General features: G+C 41.4%; 1 protein-coding gene across 1 annotated transcript; it reads right to left on the bottom strand.

Annotated features, from left to right (window-relative positions):
* gtf3c1 (general transcription factor IIIC subunit 1) lies at nt 1–22918 on the bottom strand. The gene is made up of 39 exons (XM_026171653.1): nt 22453–22918; nt 20600–20809; nt 19756–19932; nt 19496–19639; nt 19132–19231; nt 18927–19050; nt 18317–18496; nt 17386–17501; nt 16136–16188; nt 15638–16029; nt 15445–15513; nt 14070–14307; nt 13837–13990; nt 13614–13717; nt 12488–12579; nt 11759–12133; nt 11469–11614; nt 10786–10883; nt 10591–10687; nt 10197–10380; nt 10011–10107; nt 9363–9495; nt 9186–9273; nt 9021–9082; nt 8358–8466; nt 8133–8275; nt 7897–8039; nt 7739–7823; nt 7532–7644; nt 7384–7443; nt 7208–7301; nt 6512–6684; nt 5076–5684; nt 4615–4757; nt 3795–3899; nt 3416–3705; nt 1974–2527; nt 1704–1887; nt 1–402 (listed from the first exon to the last, which is right to left on the bottom strand). The coding sequence occupies exons 1-39, from the start codon at nt 22671–22673 to the stop codon at nt 205–207; spliced, it is 6657 nt and encodes a 2218-aa protein (XP_026027438.1). The 5' UTR covers nt 22674–22918; the 3' UTR covers nt 1–204.
* Nucleotides 22919–24114: the final 1196 nt, after the last annotated feature.

Raw genomic sequence — 24114 nt, 5'->3', positions numbered from 1 at the left:
TTTTAAGAAGACTTATGGGTTTTTATTAAGAATTATAAGTTAGAGTACACAAAAGCTGAACACAAAAAAAAAAACTTTCCCAAAAGAAATACAAACAACCTGATCAAATTTTTTAAATATCCTCACTTAGCTCTCAAAGGCTTGATCATTGTGTCAATATTTTCTCAGTCCTTGGAGATCTAAAAGAAGTTTAGCAAACACTTTTCAGGGTATACAACAGTTCCAGGTTCGCTCGTTGGGCAACACTCGACAGAGTCGCAGGCAGCAGCTGATGGTGGGCTCATACATCACTATGTCTGGTTCTCTCTCGCTTTTTCTTTGCTGTGCAGGACGAGTGAACAGTGAGGGTTTAGGACTTTTAGCCAGAGTTTTCTTCGTCACACAGCCCAGTTCGATAAGTGCCTGTGGAAGAGACAAAAAGAGTAAAAACACAACCATAAAAAGGGTCAATTTTTGTCTTTGATGCATTTTGGCTCACGGGTATTCTTAACAAAGTTGCGGAACTTGTCATCTCAAACTTTGAACATGTTTAATATGGGCACATTATCTATAGGACAAAAAATAAGGAAAGACAGCTCTTTTATAGCAATGCTAAAACTGTGACAAGCTAAAGAGTGCTAATGTGTAAAAACTAGTTATCCTGGGATGTACCACGTTTTAAGAATTTCTTCCTTTGCCCTCATCAAACTTGTGGTAACTTTTATAGTTGTCATTTTTCATGTTGTGTATACTGCCCCCCAAAAGTTGGGATGCTGCAATTTACAAATCTCATAAACTACTTCCAGCTAATTAGGTTAATGGGCAACAAGTCAGTAACATGACTGGATAAAAGAAGAGCATCTTAGAGACGCTCAGAGTTTCTCAGAAGTAAGGACAGGAAGAGGTTCACAATCTGCAAAAATAACGGTGTCTACAAATTGTGGAACAATTGAGAATGTTCAGCATCACGTCTTTTTCAGGGAAGATCTTGCATATTTCAGTAAGACACTACACTGCAGACCAGTATGGCTTCATAGCAGAAGAGTCCAAGTGCTGAACTGTCCTGCCTACAACCCAGCCTTCTCAACAACTGAAAACATTTAGAGCATGGAACCAAAAATGCAATAAAAAAAGCCAGGACTGCTGAGCGGCTAGAATCCTCCATCGGACAAGAATGGGAAAACATCCTCTCCCAAAAATCCAGCAGTCGGTCTCCTCAGACGCTAAACGGCAGCAAACAACTTTTCTGAGACTTGATCTATTTCACAACTTTAAACATTTGATACCTTTTATTGTGTGAATAAAATCTGGGTTTATGAGATTTGCAAATCATTGCTTCCTATTTTTAAAATCACGTTTTACACAGCAATCGTGTTGCGTCTGCTATTCAAAGATACAGGCATATTTTTAACATTTAAGCATGGATTTAGTGCCGCTATAAGGCTGACTGGTTCATTTTCACTACTCTCATCAGTGCACTTGCTCAGCCCAGCAACAAACTGTCACTATAGAAAGCATTTACCTGCTAAAGGAGCTGATAGAGGTCAGAAGGGAGACTGAATATTGGACGTGTATGACCCAAGTGCTCAAATAATGGAAAGTCTATTTTATCTTTAGATCCTTTAGATTTAGATTTCTAGTGTTTGTGTGTATGAAATGTTGATACACTTAAACGAAAAAATAAAAAACTAATAGATGAAGTAACAACTACTAGACTGGAATACCTGCACAAGATCCTGAACTGCCACTGGCTGCAGCAAATCTTTGTAATGCTCTACCAGCGCCTGGTGTGTCAGGCCGGGCTGAGACATGATGTGGTAGAGAACAGCTTCCAGCATGCCCTTACACACCTGCCGGTTCACCTTACCATCAACCAAGCGCCAGGGCCGGCTGATGAAGCTGGTTTCACTGGATGCAAAAAGGAGAGAGATGAAACTTGGAATATTGATGAAGGGAAAAACGAAAACCTTGGTATGATTAAATTTGGTACTCACGCATCAGTATCGGGGCCTGTGGAGGAAGAGCACGCCTCATCGTTGTTCTCATCCTCTTTCCTTCCTCTTCTCAACCTCTGCTCTTTCCTGTTATCTTGTCTTCTCTCTGCGTCCGTCGTCTTCTTCCTTTCTGCAGCCTGTTTTTCCTCCTCCTGTATCTGCTTTCCTCCCTCCTCCTCCAATAACAACAACTGGTCTCCCCTCGATTCATCTGCCCTCTCCATCGGCCGTTCCAGTTGTTCCAGCTGTTTCTCCTCATTTGTTTCTTGGTTACTCGGCACTCCGTCCACATCCTCTTTGTCAGCGACGTCCTCTCTATCCACAGCCAATCTTTTCGCCGGTGGTTCTTCCTTCTCCACTTGGAATTCGCGGCTGCACCGCTTCCGTATAAAGGGGATGGTTTGCTTCTTCTCCAAAAACGGGTGTGACGCAGTGGATGACTGAGACCAGTGCTTGGAGCTGACAGTAAGAAGCCATGGTCCAGCGAGCTTCATGAGCACCCAGCGGACACTGAGACTCCCAACTTTTACCACCTGGCCTTCTTCTTCCAACTCCTAGAACACAAACATGTTGCTATGAGTCACTGCCATTTTTAATACTTTTTACAAGGTGATTCCTCTGTAATTATTGCAGCTTCAGTGTTGTATAACATTTCAACTACATATCAAGAAAATTAGAACAGACTAAAGAAACTGAATGAGCTGCTGTGGCTTTCATCATTGGAAAGAGGTGCGTGATGTAAAGCCTGGCTTAGGCTCCTGTGGGGAATCCTAGTAGAGACATACAACATAACCTATTCCCTACCTACCTAGTGTCTGATGTTATTGCCCACATTTATGCTGGTGCATTATGTGTAATAACCGTGTCCCGGTGCCAGTTTATAGAAGGGGAAAAAAAACAACTTTTTCCCCTCCTGGGTCTCCACTTTTTGTTCTGGTCATTTTTTTTTTCAGGAAAAACATATTTGCTTCTATTCAGATAGTTTCAACTCGAGGAATTTGCTGGCATTTGGGAATCTTTATATTATACTATGACTACTATTCCTTATACTGAGAGAATGATTGTTATTCTCTCACTAATAAATTCAAAAACTGGTGAAAAAGTAGTGCACAGAATGAACTGATGGTGCTGAACGACATGTAGTTCCATGGGGTTTGCATTTATGACATCGCTACAGTGTCGATTTCCCATTGAAGCACAATGAAAGCAGTAATGCCTAGAATTTTAAAACATCCTGAGGACTTGTCATTTTTCAGTTCCTGCAGTGCAGACACGCAAACAAAGGGAGAAATCCTTAAAGAGTCATAAGAACGATGACGAAGATCCTGTAGCAGGAAATAAATTAAAACGATGCAGAAAACACATCGTAACATAACTTAGACACCAAATCTGTTTTCTTCACCCTTCACATAAGGATGTTGCGTTTAGATTTTGATTTTTACCTCCATGTACTGCTGCAGCTTCCTGCTGCGTCCAGACTGCCGCTCCAGCAGGTTCGCGTGAGCCTCGAGAAAGTCATAAGCATCCCAACCTCTTTCACCAGCTTCATCTAAGCTCCTCATGATCTGAGTGCACGCTTCAATGTCCCGCGGGGTGTATCCCTTTTGATTTACAAAGCGCCTGTAACACTCCTCCACACTGGGTGGAGAAAAGGAGGCTGAACGGACGAAGGAGGTGAGGTTGGAGGGCAGAAGGGATGGACCACATTTTGTCAAGTCCAGAGGTGCAAAGTCTAAAAATGAAGGAAACAGAAAATAAAGGATTTTATACAAACGGAGTTTGGTGTTCAAAAATAAAAGTCTAAAATGCGGTGGCTCTTACTCTCTTCACTGAACAGGCTGTGAGCGGGCGTGTTGCGCAGCTGCAACCTCATAATACACGACTCCATCACAATGCTATCATTGGTGTTTAGGTTGCGCACTTTTACTAGAAAAAGAGAAGAACAAACATAAATAGAAATGCAACATCCTTTAATCTTCTTAACACAGAAAACACCTACAAATTATATTACTAGCAATCAACTGATGCTACTGCAGGACTGCTGCTAATAAACACAATGCTAGCGACTGCTGTCCATGAGTGTGTGAAAGACAGACGGGACCAGCTTTGGCTGGAGGTTGTTTCTCCGAAGATTTTCTAAGAAGATTCTTGATCGAGTTATAATTGTTTACAAAACAATGAAACGGCTCAACGATCACAAAACTTTTCCACCTTTGTGCATAAATTATAAGCCACCTACCTACCTCACCTCTCTTAAGACTTACAGTTAGGCATAGATCATGTGACCCTGAACCCTCCTTTAGTTATACTGTCTTCTTCACTCACTATGTGTTTAGACACCACTCTGTATTTAATCATTTGTTATTATTAATCTCTGGTGTCGGGTCTTTACAATAAAGCACAGCGACTGTTGCTCTGATTTGGTGCTATATAAATAAAACAGTTTCTCCAAATATGGCAGGAACTTCACTGAAGAGTGTGTAAACTGTTTTAGAACAAAATGCACTGACATAAACTGCTTGCCACTTGCTACAAAACTGTTTTGGAAGTTTGCTGACAAATTGTTCAATCAATCCAACAAACTTTCCGTTCAATCATCCACCAGGTATTATTACACAGTAAAAGGTTTCTAAAGCTTTACCGATGCCCGGGGTGCAATATCCTCGCATCATTAAGTACTTGGTGTGCGAAGCTTTTTGTGCCTTCACTTGTTGCCTTTTTTTCCCATCGTAATCGTCACCATCATCGTCATCCTCCTCTTCTTCTTCTACTAGTTCTGCCATACTGAAAAGAAAAGATTGTGACTTTTGTAAATCGGGCTACAAATAATTTTTTTATGTTTTCTGTTTGTAAGCTTCATGAGAGCCCACTGTACAGTTCCTTCTAGCTAAAAACGGGATATATCTGTACAACTTAATAATAAAAACTACTTTCTGATTTTGCTTTTACTTCAATGTGTTGTCACTACTACACTTTCAACCTGCTGTTGTTTATTAACACTTCAAGCAACATTTCATGTGTGAAAGATGATGTACATATCTTTGCCTGAGATGCTTTGAAACTGTATGAAAGTCATTACGGTGCTGAATCCTTATGCCTCACCTCTTCACTACATCCTTGTCCACCAGGTTGCTGTCCACCACCACCATCTGTTTAGGTATGGAGGCGTACACATTCAGCAGTCCTAGAGACATCAGGCTGAGCGAGACTAGGCAGGCTCCACCCGGGGACTGGAGAGAGAACTTGAGCATGTCCGACACATCTGGAGGCTCGTCTGAAGCTGGAGGTACCGTGTTTGACGTGGCCGACACTCCTGGAGCCTCTTCACCAGATCCAGATGTGGAGCTGTCGTCAGGCTTTTTCTGCTCGTCCGGCTTGCTCGAAACATCAGTTTTCTCATTGTTCGTGTCAGCGTCCTTTATACTCTCGTCTCCTTTAATTTCACCTTGGTTGTCATCTCCTTCCTTTGTGGTGACATCTTTTGCCCTTTCCGGCTCACTCGCTGGTCTGTCAGCTTCCTTTCCTCCATGTTCTTTACTTTTGGAGCCTGTTTTTGTCTCCAGCACTTCCTCTCCATTCTGTGACCTGTACTCAGTTTCGTTGTAGAGTGTGATGATGGGCCTGTCATCATGCGTGCCATTGTCAATTAGACTCCTTAAGAAGCGGAAGGAATCGGTGCACAGGGAATGAGGAAAACGCCATGAAAAACACCTATAAGGAAGGAGAGGGAGAGGGGTGGTGAAAAACTTCAGGGGGCAGTAAGTAGTGCAGGAAGAATTCACATACTGGACTACTGGATTTTTATTTTATTTTTATTATTCTGTATCCACCTGTACAGTTTATGGATGCAGCTTATCAACCACGCTTGCTAGCTTTAGGTGAATATCTTGAAGCTTTACCATCTTCACTTGTTTCTAGGAATCCACCATATAATAAAAAGGGCCTGACACCGGACACAACTGGGTAATGAATCACTCTGGATTTCCTGTAAGCAGTCAAATGCAAACAGAAACAAAGGGCTGGAAGCTACGCTGATCCCAGGGGCACCCCTTCCTAAAGGGTACTTACCATAACATAGTGCACATAACTATTTGTCATGAAAGCAGCTTTTGTGTGACAAATTTAAAAAAACGAAAGACGTCCAGGTTTCTAGACGAGTTCTAGCAGTTACAAAAATCACCTATAAGTCCTACTTATGAGTGCTACTTAGGTGAAAGTGGCTACAGCTCTATTCCAGCTAATTAATCAACTCATTCATTCAGACATACAGTACATTTGGAAAGTGTCCATTAGTTATAATGTAGGTTTTTTTTCTTCTTTGTTTTGAATACCTCGCCACTTTTGATGAGCAAACAGTGGAGCAAATAACATGTGGAAGACAGAGGAGGAGCCGTGGGTTACCATGGTAATGAAACAGTTAGTAAAACATTCCCACTCCGTTCTCTGTAGTGCAGGACGTTCACTCCCGACCAGCTACCAGGATCAAGTGTTGTTTCAGTGATGCGTGCGAGCGTATCATTTCTCAATTGGTCGCGTACCTGAAGTAGGACTGGGACAGCTGGTAGGACATGGGCAGGATGGGCAGCGCTCGGTTCTTCTTCGGCCCAAACTGCTGGCTGATACGCCGGCGGTTGACCAGACCCCTCGTCCTGCACTGTATGAAGACTTTGCACAGAAGCTCCTGGTCATACTGACTGTACAAGTGGAAGATCTACGACAGAAGTGAGACAAATAATCAAAGGACTGAGCCTTAAAACATGACACAGATCTACTTATTAAGGGAATTTAATCCTATATAAAGCTTGATTACACTTTTTAATGATTTTTTTGTTTGAAGACATGAATAAAAAAAAAAAACATTCTTTACAGATAAACTTAGTTAACCTCCTAAGACCCGAACTCTTCCAAAGTATGCATTTTTAATTTCTCTTTGATATTTGGGCTGATTGGCACTTGATGAATGTAAAAAACAAAGAATTACCAGATTTTTTTTTTACCTTTTTTTTGTTTCTAAGAAAAATGAGAGCCACATATGAGGATTTTCGTTTAAAATTTCGATAGACCAGTGGCAGTATAATGTCCTTCTAAGTGGATATCAGGCCCTTGTAGAGTAAAATTGAGTATTTTGGTCTAAATAACCCAAAATGTGATGTCCACATATGTGGACGCCAGGTCCTAGGAGGTTAAAGGGAGATTTTATGGAAAAAAGGACTAAAACTGAAGGTTGGCTGTACCTGAAAGGATCTGGAGGTTTTCATTTGATTGTTGGTCATGGCCAGAGTGCTCTGGATCAAGTTATGTAACACTACAGAATGAATGTCATCTGTGCTGCAGTGGAGACACACAAACAAACAATCACTTACTGCCATAAACATTCATATTCTAATGTAAAAATCTTAGATAACCTTACCTGTTCAAAGTGTCTTTGTATGGGAGCTTTTTCCCGCTGTCTATTGCAGAAACCTTAAACCTGTTTAAAAAAAACAAAAACAAACACTTGTTAGCTTTACACTTAGCTACATATTGTATGTCAGCACATCAATCTTCCAGCTTTTTACCTCGAGAAGAGCTGCTGTTTGGTGTCAGGGATGATCAAATCATGAGCATTGACAATTGTGCTGAACTTCTGTCTGAGCAGCCGGATATACTCTGAGAACACTTTGGCACAATCCTAAAAAAAGCACAGACAGAAATATTACACTTTCAATTCACTTAAATAAATAAAAATACAGAAAATGGAAATAAAAAGAACAGCAAACACATACCTCTGGTTTTTCGGGATCAGCAGGTTTCTCCTTCTCCAAAAGACTCATCAGCGACTTGTCCTGGTACACTTCAGCCAGGCAGATCCTGCAGCAAAATTCCACGAGTTTCACGAATGACTGGATTTAAAAGTATGTGTTTCTTTGCTATCTGCACTCACCTGTAGTTCAGAAGTGTCTGAGGATTTTTCAGGATGTATCTTGAGCGACGTCCAACGGCAACTGACGTTTTATCCGATGATATCTCAAACTCTGCGTGGAGCAGGTCTCTCACCACACAGTGAGGTACAAACTGCCTTTTTAACTGCAACACATGACGTAACGTGCAGCACGTTTTGGAGGAAGTACGTGCGAGAAGCTGTAAAATTTAAAAAGATGATTGAATTTCTGTGCGTACCTTGCTGTTGAGCAGGTCTGCAGCCACACAGCAGAGCATCACCAGTGAGTCTTCCTGTACAGTCCAGTTGACTCTTTGTCTGGTCATCCGTTTCAAAGCCTGGTGGTCCGTCTCATCGTGTGCAGGAGTGCGTTTCTTGGGCTCTTTGATTATGAAAACACGTGTTTTTCCTCACATCCAGCAGACACATGCATTCATTTTTAGGTTAAGATGGACACTTTGTACCTTTTTTCTTCTTGCGTGGAACTTTGACAACATCTTTCTTGGTTCTCTTCCTCTTCTGCCCCTTTCCTCCAACCACCCGCTGGTTTCTGGATGCTGGTTCTATTCCCACCTGGTTATCAGTGAATAAGAATACAAACAATAACCTCTAGACAGTCTAAATAGATGTCTTTGAGCACTGACCAGTAATTAAATAAAAAGAAACAACACCATTACTGCCTTTGGATAGTTACAATACTGGACAAAGAATGAGCAGGTAAATAATTATGTTGTTTATTATATAATAAAGGCCCACATTATGATTGTACTCTCAATTTGAGCTTAATTAAACATACCTGCTTAAAAGCTTCTTCCACAAAGTTAGAATTATTAGTTTCTGTTAGCGTTGTGACGTACTAGATTATTAGACCAAATGTTGCACTGCTGCAACAGCGTTTCTATTCTTCTGCACATCCCATTACTATTAAGACGTGGCTGAAGACCAGAAACACCCCCACTGTTCAACAGCTTCCTCAAATTGTATGTCGGAAAAGAAAACCTCTGAACATTGTTCATTTTCTGCAGGCAGGATTTAATGCAGGGCTGTTGAGTAGCTTTGAACTTATTTAATAGACATAACAAACTGGAAGATGAGCATATGTTAGAGTTAGATAGAAAATCCCATACCTGAACTTTTTCTGCCCTCGCTGGCCGCTTGGATGTGACATAACGCGGTGTCGCTGTACCTCCTGTTGTAGAGATTTGTGGTTAATATAAATGTTAAAAGCTCCAGGAGCAGATGTGACATAGCTGATCACATGAAGTGGACAAAAGAAAAAAAAAAAAACTCACCAGCTTTAAGCGCAAATCTGAGAGCATCTTTACTCAGGAGGCTCTTTAGTCTGGTTTTGTTGTCCTGTGCCTCTAAACCAGATTGCCTCTTAAAAACAAAAAAACCCCAATATGTCAAAAATGCCAGCATGCATTCAACATGCACATGACTGTCTGTATTGCATACTGTGTTTGTACCATGTTAACAGAAAGCAGCTGATTGGTCCAAAACCAGTTGCGTTTAAGATGACCAAAAAATTCAGAGTCCAGTCCTCCTGCTCCTTTACCGTCTCCTGGTATCAATCCGTCATCACACACTTCAGTACTGCCCCTGTGTGTGTTTGACAGATGCACATTCATCAGCATGACTTTAAAACACTGTGTATGAAAGGTTTCTGTGCTACTGTAGTACTGTAACTGCTCGAGTTAGTCAGCTTTAATTGAAAATGAGAAATGGAAGAAAAGAAGCACAGTGAATAAGAACCCAGCCACACAGAAAAATGGGTGCTCTCTGACTGGCTGACAAGTGGCTGCCGGGAGTCGCTAGTGTGAAGCTGGTTGTAAAGTGGTATACGGTTGTTAGCAGCTCAATAGTTTGCATGGAAGCTGCCAACTTGTCTGCAAACACTCGCAAACTACTCACCAAGTAGTGAAGTAAAACTACATTTCTTTTGCCTTCAAAGTTGGCTGCTGTGGTAAGGCACAACTTTTACTTTAATAAGTCACAATGCGATTTATGATGCAGCACCCTCTTTAAAACCGATTTCACTCGGCGACAGCCAGGAACCTTCATATCGTTTTTTTCCTCCCTTGCAGCCAGAGGGAGAGAAATCATTACACACGTACTTTAGCAGGTACGCCATTCCTGCGAAAACGTGGCGTTCTTGCACAAAAGAAGGAGTCGTTTCCTCATCAGTGGTGTTCCTCTTACAACGAACTACCCCTAAAAAGAACATTTTCAAACAGGGACATATTATTATTTGAATAATTGCCAGAGCAGTGCGTGCGTTTTATGGTCATGTATGTACGTACCCAGTGGTGTGTTGAGGCAGACGCACATCAGGTCAAACCAGTACTTTTCCAGGTCATCAGCAGTGTTGAAAACGTAAGGGCGCCTTTCAAACGGTTTTTCAAGGCACTCTGTGACCAGCCAGTAGTGAGGCTCGGTGTTGGTGGTGTCAACAATAGTAGCATTACGTTTAAGATACACAAACACCTGGATGATTGAATGGATAAAGACATATTAGTGCATAAAAATGCTCCTGAGCAGCTACATTTACAGTCATTGATAAGTAAGATTTTTGTGAAGATCAAGCAATTTTTACAACCTTAGAAAAAACCTTAAAAATCAAAAACATGTGCTTGTATTCCTTTTAATAGTCCTCGTACGCTTACACGTACTTTACTGTTTTAAGGTTTTGTGTACCTGGTCTTTCTCCATGAACTTCTCAATTGGACCAAACTGCAGAAGACCCATGTAGACCAACTTTAGCAGGTTTTCATGAAATACAAAGATGTACTTCCTAAAATAAAAAAATAAAAAATAAAAAAAATAGTCCATAAATGCTCACTTTCAGGTCCCAGATGTGGCGTGTTACCGAGAGGACAGAATGAAAATCACCGTTTATAAAGCAGCCGTCTTCTCATTCGTGCAGGCAGCGCTCTCACCAGATGATGTTGCTTTACAGGATCATTGAGATATTCCTCCAGTCCTTCCACCTGTGGGCACAAGTTAGCAGTGTTAACTCAAAAGAATGGGTCGTTCTAAAGAGCTCACTGAATTTATGCATGGCACTGTAGTGGTACAAGTGTATTTAGGAGCACAGCATCTCAGCCATGAAGCAGCAGACCACATAAAGTCCCAAACTGGAGTTTAGCCAAGTGCTGAGATGCACAGTGTGTAAACATCACCAGCACTCTGCAGACTCAGTAAGCGCAGAGCTCCAACCCTCCTCTGGCATTAACATCAGCACAAGAACTATACTACCGTCCATATAGTGCATCTCAAAAAACAATAACAGGGCTGATGTTTGCCACTTGAAACTCAGAGAAAACTGAAAGACGGATGCTTTTAAAATATGTGAGCACATTTTTTAGTATTTACACAGTATTAAGGTAACTGATCCACAAATACCTAAACATTGCACTACATCTGCTACAAAATGAGTTCAAACTGAGAAAATCTGCACATATCTGCCACAAAGTTGACCCGTTCATCTTTTCAGAGAAAACATATTTTCCACTCCACACTAGCCAATGAACTGCATGGCCTTTTTTCCCCCAAAAACAAAGCTTCACACTCACCTTATAAGTAACTTGAATAATTTGCACAAAAACAGAAAGAGGCAAACAGAGGAGCAGGTCGCCCACCATCGCCCAGCCGCTGCTGTACTCCTCGTGAACACGGACAGGAGGGATGAATCTCTTCCAGGAGTCTTCATCGAGATAGACTATCAGTGTCACACAGGAAATAAAAAAGGGGAACCAAGAACATTAGCTGGGAAAATGCAAAACTTCCACACCCCTGTAGACAGAAACAAGCAATCCAAATTACATTTTCATTAGAAATGCAAGTATACATGAGGCTGTCTCACCTTTCATGTCAGACTGAGAGTAACTATCTTTTTGCTCCTCTCCTTCATCACCAGATGCCACTTCCATGTTAGATAAGCTGGAGTCTGCACTTTTCCGGCCGTCACATCCGGTGCCAACACTGTCAGACAACGGTGTTGGTCTGTCTGCAGGTGTAGAGCTTTCTGCTTCTTTCAGATCCTGTTGTGCTTTGCTGTCTGCGGGTTTGGCAGCAGGATCGGAGCCGTCTGCGCCGCTTGATGATTGACTGGTTGAATCAGAGCTGCTACAGTTGTGTCGGAGCGGATGCCCATAGATCAGGTACCAGAGGAAGGTATGCATCATGCGTAGACGATGCATTTTAGGCTGGAAGCCATAAGTCTTACTCAACCCTGGAACTATTTAAAAATAATAATAATAATAAAAAAGTGAGTGAAACATTTACTGGAGACAGATCTGATTTAGTATACACAACAGCATGATCTTAGCACGCCTGCTCAATTTACTGAATTTAAAAATGTTTTTAGTCTCTTCTTATTTTTGACCATCTGATGACCATCATTCACTTGTTAGAAGAGTATTAAGGAAATCATGAAAATAATGTTTATTCTGCCAGTTTGATATAGAGCTTGAATCACATGATTGACCCACTGGGAGAAACTATTCGTTTTTGCTCATTTCTGTTCTTGGGAATAGAAATCTGTGGGAAATTAAAGTTGTCTTTTTGTTGTGGTATAAAATCAAAAAACAACCTCTTGTGGGCTTGAAGTCCGGGTCATCATCGATAATTGCTTTCTTTTTGTCAGCCTCCTTCTCTTGTTCTCTGGCTCTGTCTTCAGCATGGCTGAGGGACAGAAGAAGAATACCGGGGGCACAACAGGCATAAGCCAGTGAAACACAGAAGACAACACAGAAGTTCACATTCTGGTATAGAAAGATCTGAATACATAAACACAGCAATCAGGCAGGCCGAGTGATCATTACCAAGATCAGAAGTCCATTTAAATTTCTTCACATGTCAACAAACACCAGGTAACAGTAAAGGCACTGAGTACTGTGCAAAAGTCTTAAGTGAGACGATATTTCTTTGCATTTTGCTTCCATTGTTCTCCAGACTTTCTGAATGTGGTAAAATGGATCTTTTAAAGTTTTCCTTTAGACATTGGCTGCCTTTTTGCTCATTTACTCTTAACACTCAAGGATAAACAAGGCATCAAACTCAAGGGATGAACCTGTGTTGTGTCTACACATAACAGATAAATTAGCAAAGAACCAATTTTAAGTTATATTTAGACAAAAAACACAATTTCTTTTTTAGTTGTATCTATGGGAAACACCACTTTCCTCAGTTTCACAGCCATTAAATGGTGTTTTTGAGAGTCACCTTGTAGAGTGTTAGCTGAAAATACCTCGGCTTGGTGTGCAGCATGTCCTAAAATAATTTTTAAAAAATGGACAAGTGGAGGACAAAAGAAAAATGAGGGTTACCCCAAGTAGACGTTTAAGGGGGAAAAGGTCAAAGGGAAAAGGCGGGAAGACTAAGATATGCCAAATTACACACGAACTGGACTGAGAATCAGTGGCAACAGGTCTGATGGAGTGATGGATCTAAATTTAACATTTTTTGAGGCAGCATTTGAGCCTGTGGTGATGGGGATCTCGTCAAAATTGCTGGACTAATGATCAGTGATCATCCAATCTCATCATTGTTCAGAAACACACTGACACCTGTTTTAATAAAGCACTGCCACTACTTTCCATTTTCCTAGTAAAATATTTTTTTTAAATGGAGGGGTCACGTAAGACATTAGGACAGCTCAAACATCCTGTTGTTTTTGTTTTTTTAAAAATGTGACTTATCTTTGATTATGTGCTCACCGTAACACTGCTGAAGAGCTGGAAATTCTGAATCGGACCTGCTCAATAACCTGTTTGACTCGGTCATTGTTGGGCTGAATGGACGGATGAACAATCATTTCAACCTACAGGTGCAACAACAGACACACACATCAGGCAGACAGAGGAGACTTTATATATGACTCCATAAAACTCCCATCTTGCCTGTATAGAAAGGCAGAGCAGATGTGATGTGTTCACGTACCTTCCTTGTCATCCCATCCTGTACAACAGTGGTCGTGTATATTTTAAGCAAGCCTTCTCTAGCGAGACAGTGGACGAGACGTACGATAGTCTTCTTGCAGCACTTTGAACTGACACCGTCCTGTTTCTCATCATCATTGATCATCTTCTGCAGCCTGTGGAAAGCACAGCACGCTCTTACCGTGCATCAAAAACACTTTGAACTTGAACTATTGCCATTTCAGACAAACTTACTGGAAAAGACCTTCTATGATTCTTAAGTTGCAGACAGCCTCAACTATCAAGTTCTTCCTCCTTAGCAGGCGGTACGTCTCGTGAGACCTCTCCCGAGTTACGCTGGCTTTTTTTGGAGAGGGAATACTTTTAACGACCACTGTGATGGGTGCCGCATTATCAGCTGCATTTGGTGTCTCACTTTGATGCAAAGAGCTGGCATCAGTTGAACTGGTTTCTTCCTTTTCCTCAACCGGAGCTTTGTAGGAGAGAAAGGAAATTTCACGGGCACATAATGCCCGACATGACATCATCATCCCAAAGAAAACTATCAAAGTTATTTCAGTAACAAACAAAGAAAAGCCATAAAAGGAGAAATTACAATTTGGCAGATGTTTGGTTTTTTAGGGCTATAAATAAACTGGTGGCACTTTTCTTTGTTAGCTAGGTTTCTGCACCAATTGTCCAAAGCGCACCTGAGCAGGACTTTCTGAATCACCCAACAAAAAAATTCCTTAGGCTGGTTTTAAAGCCCAACCTCACATGTAAATAGAAAATACTTGAAAAATGTCCTGAACTAACAGTTGGTGACCCCAGCTGTCTCCATGTGTGTTGAACATTAATCCACGTCTGCACTCAGAGAATGTGTTTCTCCTGCTTTTGACACTACGCCATCAGATGCATATTTTTACACTTTCATAACTGTGACTACATTTCTCTATAAGGAATGTTGCAATTATGCATACATAAGCACATTGAAAATAAATGCATTATAATAGCAGGAGCACAGAAGAGCCCAAACAATTTCTTAAAACTGGATCACCTGACTGCACCTTCTGTCACCTTCTTTCAGCTTTATAGTGAAATTCTGCTTCTGCTTTAACGTCTACAAACTTTTTTCATCTATACTGTTATTCTTTATTGATTTCATCGCCACCCTGTGGCTCATTTGGAACAATCTCAGACCGCTTTACCTGGATTTGGGGAACAAAAACAATCAAACAAAAAACCCTGGTAAAATCCACTTTAGGCTTCAGTCTTCAGTCTGCTTGTTAGCAGATCACCATGTTTGCTATAATTTCCAATTACAGATGCTTGTTGAGTTTGTGTTTGCAGACAAGTCAGCGTCTTCCACGGAAACTAGTGGAGAAACCTGCTAACAATCAAAGTGATCGCAAGGAGGTGTGACCAGTGGTTGCCAGTAACTATACGCAGACAGCAAAGCAAATCGAAATCGAAATGAATATTTACTCGATGTTTTAAGTTTTAATTCAAATGCACGCGTTTGTAAATAAGTATTAGTTTGAACTTTCTCCAACTAGAAAATATACAAAAACATTTTTTACTTTATTTTAATCTACAGTCAGAGCTCTTCAGGTTAAAATGTGGGAATTACCTGTCACAGCACCAGACACCGAGTCGGGTGTCCCGTGAGTCGCAGCTTTGCTGCACACTGAAGTTTCACCTGAGAGGTTCCAAAAAAAAAAAAAAAAAACAACTCATCAACATTAAGAGGTTATGATGTGGATTTTACCTTATAGAGATTTAGTATCTATTCTGAAATCAGCAAAGGTGTAATGACTGCTCACACTCAGCTGGTGCACTCTGCATGACAGGAACGTCAGGCTGAGTGTGCTCTGCTGTCATGCTGCCCTTTTCCCCTGTTGTCTTTCTCCTGGCTCCTGAGTTTTCCCTCACTTTACTTTCATTTCCATCCAGCCCTTCCTCTCTTGAATTTCCTTTCCCGTCTTCAGATGTCTGCCCCCCTTCCTCTGCCTCTTTGCTTCTTCCCTTAACTTCTTTTTTATTCTTCTTGGCTTCAGGAGTTCTGGAGCTTCCTTTCACTGGCGCCTTTGACGATGACGGCGTTTTAGGGGAGGTCGGTTCTGCACTTGACGTTTGAGGTGCGGAAGAAAAGAGCAGCATCTGCCGCTCCTGCTCTTTAGCAAACAGCTGGAGTTGATTGCTACTGCCGACACACCTGCCAAAAGATGTGAGCAAAAGATATTTTTAACGGCAGGATTTAGTGCAAAGTGGCGCGAAAATAAGAATTTAAAGGTATAATTTATGCATTTAAGGTTACAAACTTATGGCTGATGAATTTTGTAGTCCTCTGCCGACCCTCATCTTCCATGAATCCCTACAGAGCGAGGCACACACACACACACACACACACAAGTGAAAAACAGAAATTTACAATGTAAAACAAAACTAAGCAACACTAAACGACCCACTGCTTTGGTAGATTGCTGCGGCATATCATTTCCTGGTATGAAAAGTCAAGACAATGCTGAAGTGCCGGCTTATAGATCTATGACCTCATTAAACAATTTCCTGATGAGTTTATGATCGCAGTCAGTACTTGCAAGTTTTATTGAAAACGATGCGATATTCAGTTTGTAATTTTTGTTCCTCGTTTGAATCAAGAATGAGATCATGGATACCAGTGGCAGAAAAGAGTTTTCTCCAGTGGGTGGCTGTCCTCTGACTCAGAGACAGGGTGGGGCATCATTCGAAAAGGGCTCAGAGCAGCTGCTACTCTTTGGATGACAAGCAGAAATGATCCTGGGCTGGCAGTTGTGATGTCAGGTTTGGCATTTGCCGTTCATGAGGGCGAGAAGAGCTGATATAAAAAGGTTGTAACCGATAATTTCGGCTGCTCCCAAGGAGTTGCTTCAGAACATGGACCTGCATATTTAATTTGGCACAGATTTTACAGCCCAGGGTGGGTTCCTAATGCCTGTGCTTCCTCTCACTTGTGAACTGACGACCTTTCGCGTGTCAGAGAAACAACGGCAGAAGAATTAGAGGTTAAGCAGGGACAATTCTAGCACCATAAATATATACATTTTTAAAAATAAATAAAAACTGTATCAATCTATCAAGCAGATAATAATAAGGGCAATTAGAAACTGCTGATGGCACTAAAGGCCAAATCAGAGAGCACCAGAGGCAAGATTAGGTGCAGAATTTTGGGAAAACTTGGGGATTTACAGTTTGTAGCTCACCACAAATAAAAAAATAATACCAATAAAAAGGAAAAAAAAATTCCATTTAAATAAATATGCAATCCTCCAAATTGACACCAAATAAACTTTCAAGTGGGTATCTGATCGTCAGCACATGTGCCATTAATAATAGCGTTAGGAAGGACGTTGTTTGTGGCGGCTGACCTCTGGTCGTGTGGGTGGGAAGCCGAAACACATCTGACAATTGAGTATACCTCCAAATAAGCTATCCTGGTCATCAGTACTGCTTTTTCTATTTTTAGCCTCGATCTTTTTTTAAGAGAAGGGCAAAAAGAAAGAAAGAATAAAAGCATGTGCCCAGACGTCACCTTGATCAACCCATCTTTCTCTAGCCTTCGCCAGAGCATGCGAGCTTCCAATTTGCTGACGTTCAGTCTGAATGCAATATCACGCTGGGGGATGCCCTTAGTGCCAGAGGATAGTACTGCATTACAAGAGAAAAAAGACAAAAGGCTACAGTTAACACAACACTCGAGTGTTCAGCTGATTACGAGCAAGACAAACAACTTCCTGTGAGACTGAACAGAAACAAAGTGATTTGAAGGTAAAATGCAGCCTTCATTAGAGAGTGCAGAGAACTGCAGTCTGTTATTAACTGTCCTGCTGCACTTTCTTGAGTTATGAGGACTAGTGATGAACTTCAGAAACAACAATATTTGTTGCCTTATTTACACCTCACTGTCTTCATGGAAAGAGATGACATAAGAATGATATTGTACATTTCACGAGAAGATTACGCTTTAGCACAAAATCAAACTATTAATAACAAATTAAGTAGTAACAATTTATAATGTAAGGAAAAAGGCCTGAAGGAGAATTAGTCCTCTGCAGCTTTGGACACTGAAAGCATGGTTCAATGTGGTGAATGTCACCATGGAAACCGAGGTTTCAATCCCCCGTAAAAAATTAAATCTTATTTTATCGCAGAAACCTTAAAAAAATTTAAAAAATTTTAAAAAAAGAACTTCGCAAAGAAGGAAGGCAATATTAAATATTGCATGAGATTTTAACTGTTGTAGTAAAATCAACGAGTTAAAAAGAGCTAAATGGGGTAAAAGCCCTTTGCTGTTGGCTCAGTACAGCTGTGATCACGCTCAAACATCTGCACCTTCATGCAACGGTTTGGAGCACAGACAGAAAAATATCGCTGTGTTTATGGAAGTGTTAGCTTTCACCAGTAAAAGCATCAAGACTTCATTTTTCTTTTGTTTCTTAACTTAAGGAAAAGATCAAACATACTGATGTGATAGGCCTGTGTTAACAGGTCCTTCTCCATGATCCGGCCCTCTGTAAGCAAACCCCCTCTTCCTGCTCCACCATCATCATCCTCGTCTTCATCGTCATCGTCATCTTCCTCAGCCACACCCTTCTTTATGTATGGCTTTAACAGCCTCACACAGCGAACAGTCACTTTGGAGCCTGAGAAATAAGTAAAGCAGTGTACTCTTTTATGTTTAAATTTTAGTAACGCACCAACAAAAACTAATTTCGAATACTCCAAAATCACTTCTTCATGGCTCTTTACTTTAGAAAGTCAAGCAGTGACAGAGTTGTTTTTTACCTCACCACTAAACATGGAATGACGACTTTTGCCAGGCACTGAAGGCCAGGCAAAAACGTGTGCATATACATCAAAATATTTGAGAAACTAAACACACAGAAGCAGCAACTCTGTAAACTGCACATGAAGGACAAATAAGACGTTGATTATATCAAGAAGCAGTTGAGTCATAAGCAATTTGTGTCTGATTTCTTGTCTTTCTGATAGGTCATTAATATCCAAATCAAGCATATGTTGTGGTGCACTCATGCACTGTGAGGCTTATGTGGTTTTTCAGTGTTGCATTACCATTTTTGTTGGTGCGGGGTCCAGCGCTGGGGTCCAACTCCTCCAAAGGGAATCGGCAAAACTCGATCAACTTGGACGCTCGCATGTACTTGAATAGACGCAAGTAAGTCCTGTCGTCCACGTTCTACGAGAAAAACAGACAACTTTCTACCACAAGCAGAAGGCTAGACAGACAGGGGCGACAGAAACTTAGAGGGATACTCACAACAAGCTGTTCTCTGAGCATGATGACTGTGGAAAACTGATTCGGACACTGCTGGAGAAAGTTGGACGTGACTTCCATCAGTATATCATACTTGGTCCTCCTGAAAGACAAAAACAGGAAGCAGATGTGATAAAGCCAACACACAGATGGATGCACCTAAATTTTAAAGCTGCAAAAACCGTGCACAGATTTAGGTGGTATCTTTATTGCAGAGGTGACGTGCATAAGACAGACTCTCAACTGAGGGTCCAAGGACAGACCATGTTTTATTTCATGCTTTTCTTTTTCACTGATGATGCTAAACCAACCATTCCCGTTTCTGCTTTTGATGAGATAAAATGTGAAACACAGAGCACAAACATACCTGTTTACATGGAAGCGTTTGAGCAGCAGAAGGATGGAGTGCTGCTGCTGTCCGGTCTTCATTCGCCTGACGTAGGACTGCATGGTGACCAACTGGTATCGGACAAGAGACTTTCTGAAGTAGTGAAACTTTCGGGCATCCACCCTGCTCAAACACAACACTGACTGTTAGAAGGAGGACACCTGAGTGCAAGCCGGTCTGTAAAGGAAACACAGAACAGTGATGGAACCGTGCGAAAGGTGGGTTTAAGTGTCTCCTACTTGAAAGAGCCTCCATGTAGATCCCTCTGCAGCTCCCCTTGCCATCGTGCTCGGCCCACTCTCTCCAGCACGCAGTAAGAGTCGCTGCCGAGTTTTACATCAGGATCGCTCTCGCTGCCAATCAGGGCACGATATCGCAGACACTGTGATGCCACGACAACCAGCTTTCTCCCGTATCTTAGAAGGAAGAGAGAGAGAAGTGGAGAATATGTTACTGAAAGACTTTGAAAGCACAATAAAGGACAAATACATCTGCTAATTCCACAGAGCATGTTAATCATCACGGGGGGGGGGGGGGGGGGTATGAAACATCCAACATCCCTCACTAAAAATCTCACCATCCTGCATAGATAGTTTCATGGTTAACACGAGCAGCTTTCATAAACACTATTTTAAAAATTGCATTTTATTGATGTTTTGTAGGCATAACCATGTGTTGCTAACTTTTCTGCCACTTAGGTCCTGACTGCAACCATCTAGCAACCACCAGTCATCTGGAAAAATTTGTATTCTCCAACAGGTTGGGAGTGGTTGCTGCAGGAAAATCATTGCCAATGTCCCAGTCATGCAGGCCTGCAGACCAGTTGTTGCCCCTATGGCAACCACTTGTCACTAGGAAATCTAATAGCAACCAAAACAATCAATAGGAGGTTTTTGAAACAGCACCTCTGATGTCACACAACGCCAACCACTAGCAACCGGTATTATTAATCACATCCAATATAGCAGGCAACTCTGAAGCACTGTGCATGTGACATTGTATGAGAAATCTTCAATAAGCAGCATATTTAACCAGATTTAATTCCAGGTAGGGTTTTGTCAGTATCAGCGCATCTCTACAAACCTTTCCAAAGCCTCGCTCAAGCTGACCAATGGGGTCAGCGGGGACTTGGAGCGGACTTGCTTTGTGACGTCTTTCCTTGTTTTGAAGAAGGCACACGAGCCCTGAATCCCATCCTTGTTTTCGACAACGTCGATGGGGTAGATGTCTTTGGGAGTGTCCGTAAAGCTGTCAGTCACTTCGATGCCTGTCTCTGCATCAATGTCCTTAAACCTGAAAGAAACAAGAGCAACTCCAAACATAAGGAGATGGCAAAATAACACATTTATTGCATTAAATTTCAATGGTAAACTTGACCCTGAAAGAAAAATGCTCTTAGAACTACTACTACCTCTACAAACTAGGGTGTAATATTAATAACTATCAATATTTACACTAATAAAAACAAAAGAATTCACTTCTGTTCAACCAGAAGAGCATTAGGAAAGTCCAAAACTTTTGTTAGGATGGCCACAAAAAGAGTTTACATCAGAGTTGTCAAACAAAAGGCTCGAGGACCAGAATAGGCCCACAAAAGATTCAAATTTGGCCCACTGGACATCTTCAAAGCAGGGAAGGCATAAACCTTGGATGTTTTGAGTTTTACAGGTTTTCCTACTGATAATCACCTTCACCATGGAAATTCATACAGCACCGAGGTAAATAAAAAACAGATGAATGAAGAACAGAAAGTTCTTGTTTTAAAACTAATGCAGAAATTTATTATTTCTACAGTAGGTTCACAGTTCAAGAAAGAAAGAAAGAAAGAAAGAAAGAAAGAAAAGACATTCTGTCAATTAACAACAATTTTCCATGTTATACATCTTTCGCCATCTTACAATGCTGTGATTGCAGCCATTCCCCAACTCTCTGTGAATGGTACTCATGGCCATTGATCAGTGGTCTTTGATCAGTGGGTTTTGATCAATGGGTTTTGGTCAGTGGTTGTTGATCAATGGTCATGAGAATTTGCATAATTGTGATTAAGGAACTGACCTCCCAGCCCATCGTTCCTTCAGTGGGCTGGTTTCAGTCATTATGCAAATGTACTGTTTATAAGATTGGGGAAACCTGCAGTCAGCTGAGACTGAAGAAGTCACTGGATGAGTGACGAAACGTTTCTCCCAGAAAACGCTACGTCCAGATGAACAGAATCAACTTTTGGAGAGTTTCCATGTTATAATTACAGGACAGCCTGTGCAATTAATTTCTTACAATGAAGGAAAACTGAGTTATACTGTTCAAATTGCACTTTTGTTCTTATATTAAGATATCTCAGGGATTAAATGTGTAATTACACTTCTTTACAACAACAGAAAAAAGAATTTCACTGCTTCGGCTCACTTAAGATCAGCATGGATTGGATGCGATCAATGGTGCAAAATGACTTTGACATTCCTGGTATACTTGCTTTTAGGTAAAGGGCGCACAGCTAAATGTTGTTTTTAAAGGATCAGTCCATTACCACCAGTGCTATCCAGCTGATGTTTCAGGTCACTAAAATCTCAGGAGTCACTGATGAGGTTAAGATGACTAATCTTTTTCTTTTGGTCGAACAAAAGAAATCAATGGAGGATGACAACAAAGGCTTGAGAAATTTACAGTGGGAGATTTTCTAACACAGATGCACACAGAGGATTATTAAGTGCATCACAATCTGGTTTACTGCAGGGTTTAAGATGGAGTACATAAAGTGCAAGAGTGTTAAAGTGTAGGAAAACAACAGCCCCACTCAAAAAATAATTGTTCCGCCTGTCTGTGAACCATCGTGACAAATCTGAGGATTGATTTACTTGTTGTGTGGAAGCCTGCCGTTTGTTTTAACTGTGTTAAAACTGTGAGATTCCTTATGATATCTGTGAGGATGAGAACGTCACCTGTCGGTCAGCACGACATCGTCTCTCTCCTCCGGGAGCTCGTAAAACAACAGGTCGCTGTTGATGACCAGTGACTTCCAGATGAGCTCCTTGGTGCAGTCGTCGAGCTTGAGGGGAAACCCGGGCTGCCTGTCTTCCAGTCGTATCCACAAAGTCGGAATGGTTATCCCGTCCAGCCCTTCCAGAGCCACTTCATCCACAACTATACTCAGCAGATCCATTCCGTGCTATTGGCTAGCTAACATGCTAGCTCACCGGCAACTATCCTGCAGTCTGTGCGCGCGCTATAGACTCGTAAAGTCACGGGATGTGACCGGAGAGCTCGCGGGCTCAGATATCTGTGTTAGTGGCAGAATAAATAAAAAGATTGATTTAGAAAGCATTACTTCTTACTTCTACTACGTCTTCCAGCTACTTTGTGTCCGTGTACGTTCCTGCGTCATATTTAAACTTTGACCTCACGTTGCGTGATTAGTTGGGGGAAAATGAAATCCACCAGGGGGCGTACAGGTACACTTTCTGAATGAGCTTCATCGACGCACTGGCATATTTTGAAAAAATTTTTTTAAAATAGAATAACTCGAAAACATATTTGCTTTACAGGAAAGTGAAAATTTTACAATTATGTTCCCATTTAAAAATTATTCTGGTTTTATGTTGAGCCCTGGCATTATATTCCCCCCGCCGCCTTTTTAAGTACTGGTGCTAGTAAATTTTGAGGTATATTGTATATTAGCCATAATTGAACCTATATTGTCCTCTCACCCAGTTGGACAGTTTCCAGATTTGAACGCCTTGAAACAAATTTCTGCCTGCTTCACAACCCTTCCCAGCGGATGTCTGCATATTAATCAGCATATTAATCATGCTTTTCTTTGAATATACACTCTTTCAGCAGTCACTTTGTTTTTAAGTTGCTGAGTAACCGCTGCAGTTTGTTACACCAATATTAAATGGCCATTGTTTTATTACTTTTTGTAATTGCTATAAATTGACCTTCTATTCAGTGGAAAGGTTATCTCTTTACAACACAATACTCTGAGCCGATTACTCGAAAATAATAATAATAAATATGTACCAGTCAAGCATAAGAGTTTATTCATTTGAGACAGCGCGACAAACGACGGTGGTATATTTGGGGGGTTTCTGTCAACTTAACTTACAACCTTTTTCCTTAACTTGCTGTTTTTAAATATATTTATAAATATTTTTTATTTAAGTGTTTTGTGTGACTTCCCATCCATCCATCCATCCATCCATTCGCTTCTCCTTTTCAGGGTCGCGGGGGGCGCTGGAGCCTATCCCAGCTGTCATAGGGCGAGAGGCGGGGTACACCCTGGACAGGTCGCCAGTCTGTCGCAGGGCCAACACACAGGGACAGACAACCATTCACACTCACACCTAGTGGCAATCTGGATTATCCAATTAACCTATCCCCACAAGCTGCATGTCTTTGGACTGTGGGAGGAAGCCGGAGTACCCGGAGGGAACCCACGCAAACACGGGGAGAACATGCAAACTCCACACAGAAAGACCCCGGCCTGATGGTGGAATTGAACTCAGGACCTTCTTGCTGTGTGGCAACAGTGCTAACCACCGTGCCAACGTGCTGCTATCCTGCTGTTTTGTGTGACTTAAATCTGTTGAATTTATCTGACTTAA

Source organism: Astatotilapia calliptera, chromosome 6, assembly GCF_900246225.1.
Source record: "Astatotilapia calliptera chromosome 6, fAstCal1.2, whole genome shotgun sequence".
In the NCBI taxonomy this organism is placed as follows: domain Eukaryota; kingdom Metazoa; phylum Chordata; class Actinopteri; order Cichliformes; family Cichlidae; genus Astatotilapia; species Astatotilapia calliptera.
The sequence above is the reverse complement of the archived record's forward strand: the minus strand, read 5'-3'. Positions and strand labels throughout refer to the sequence as shown.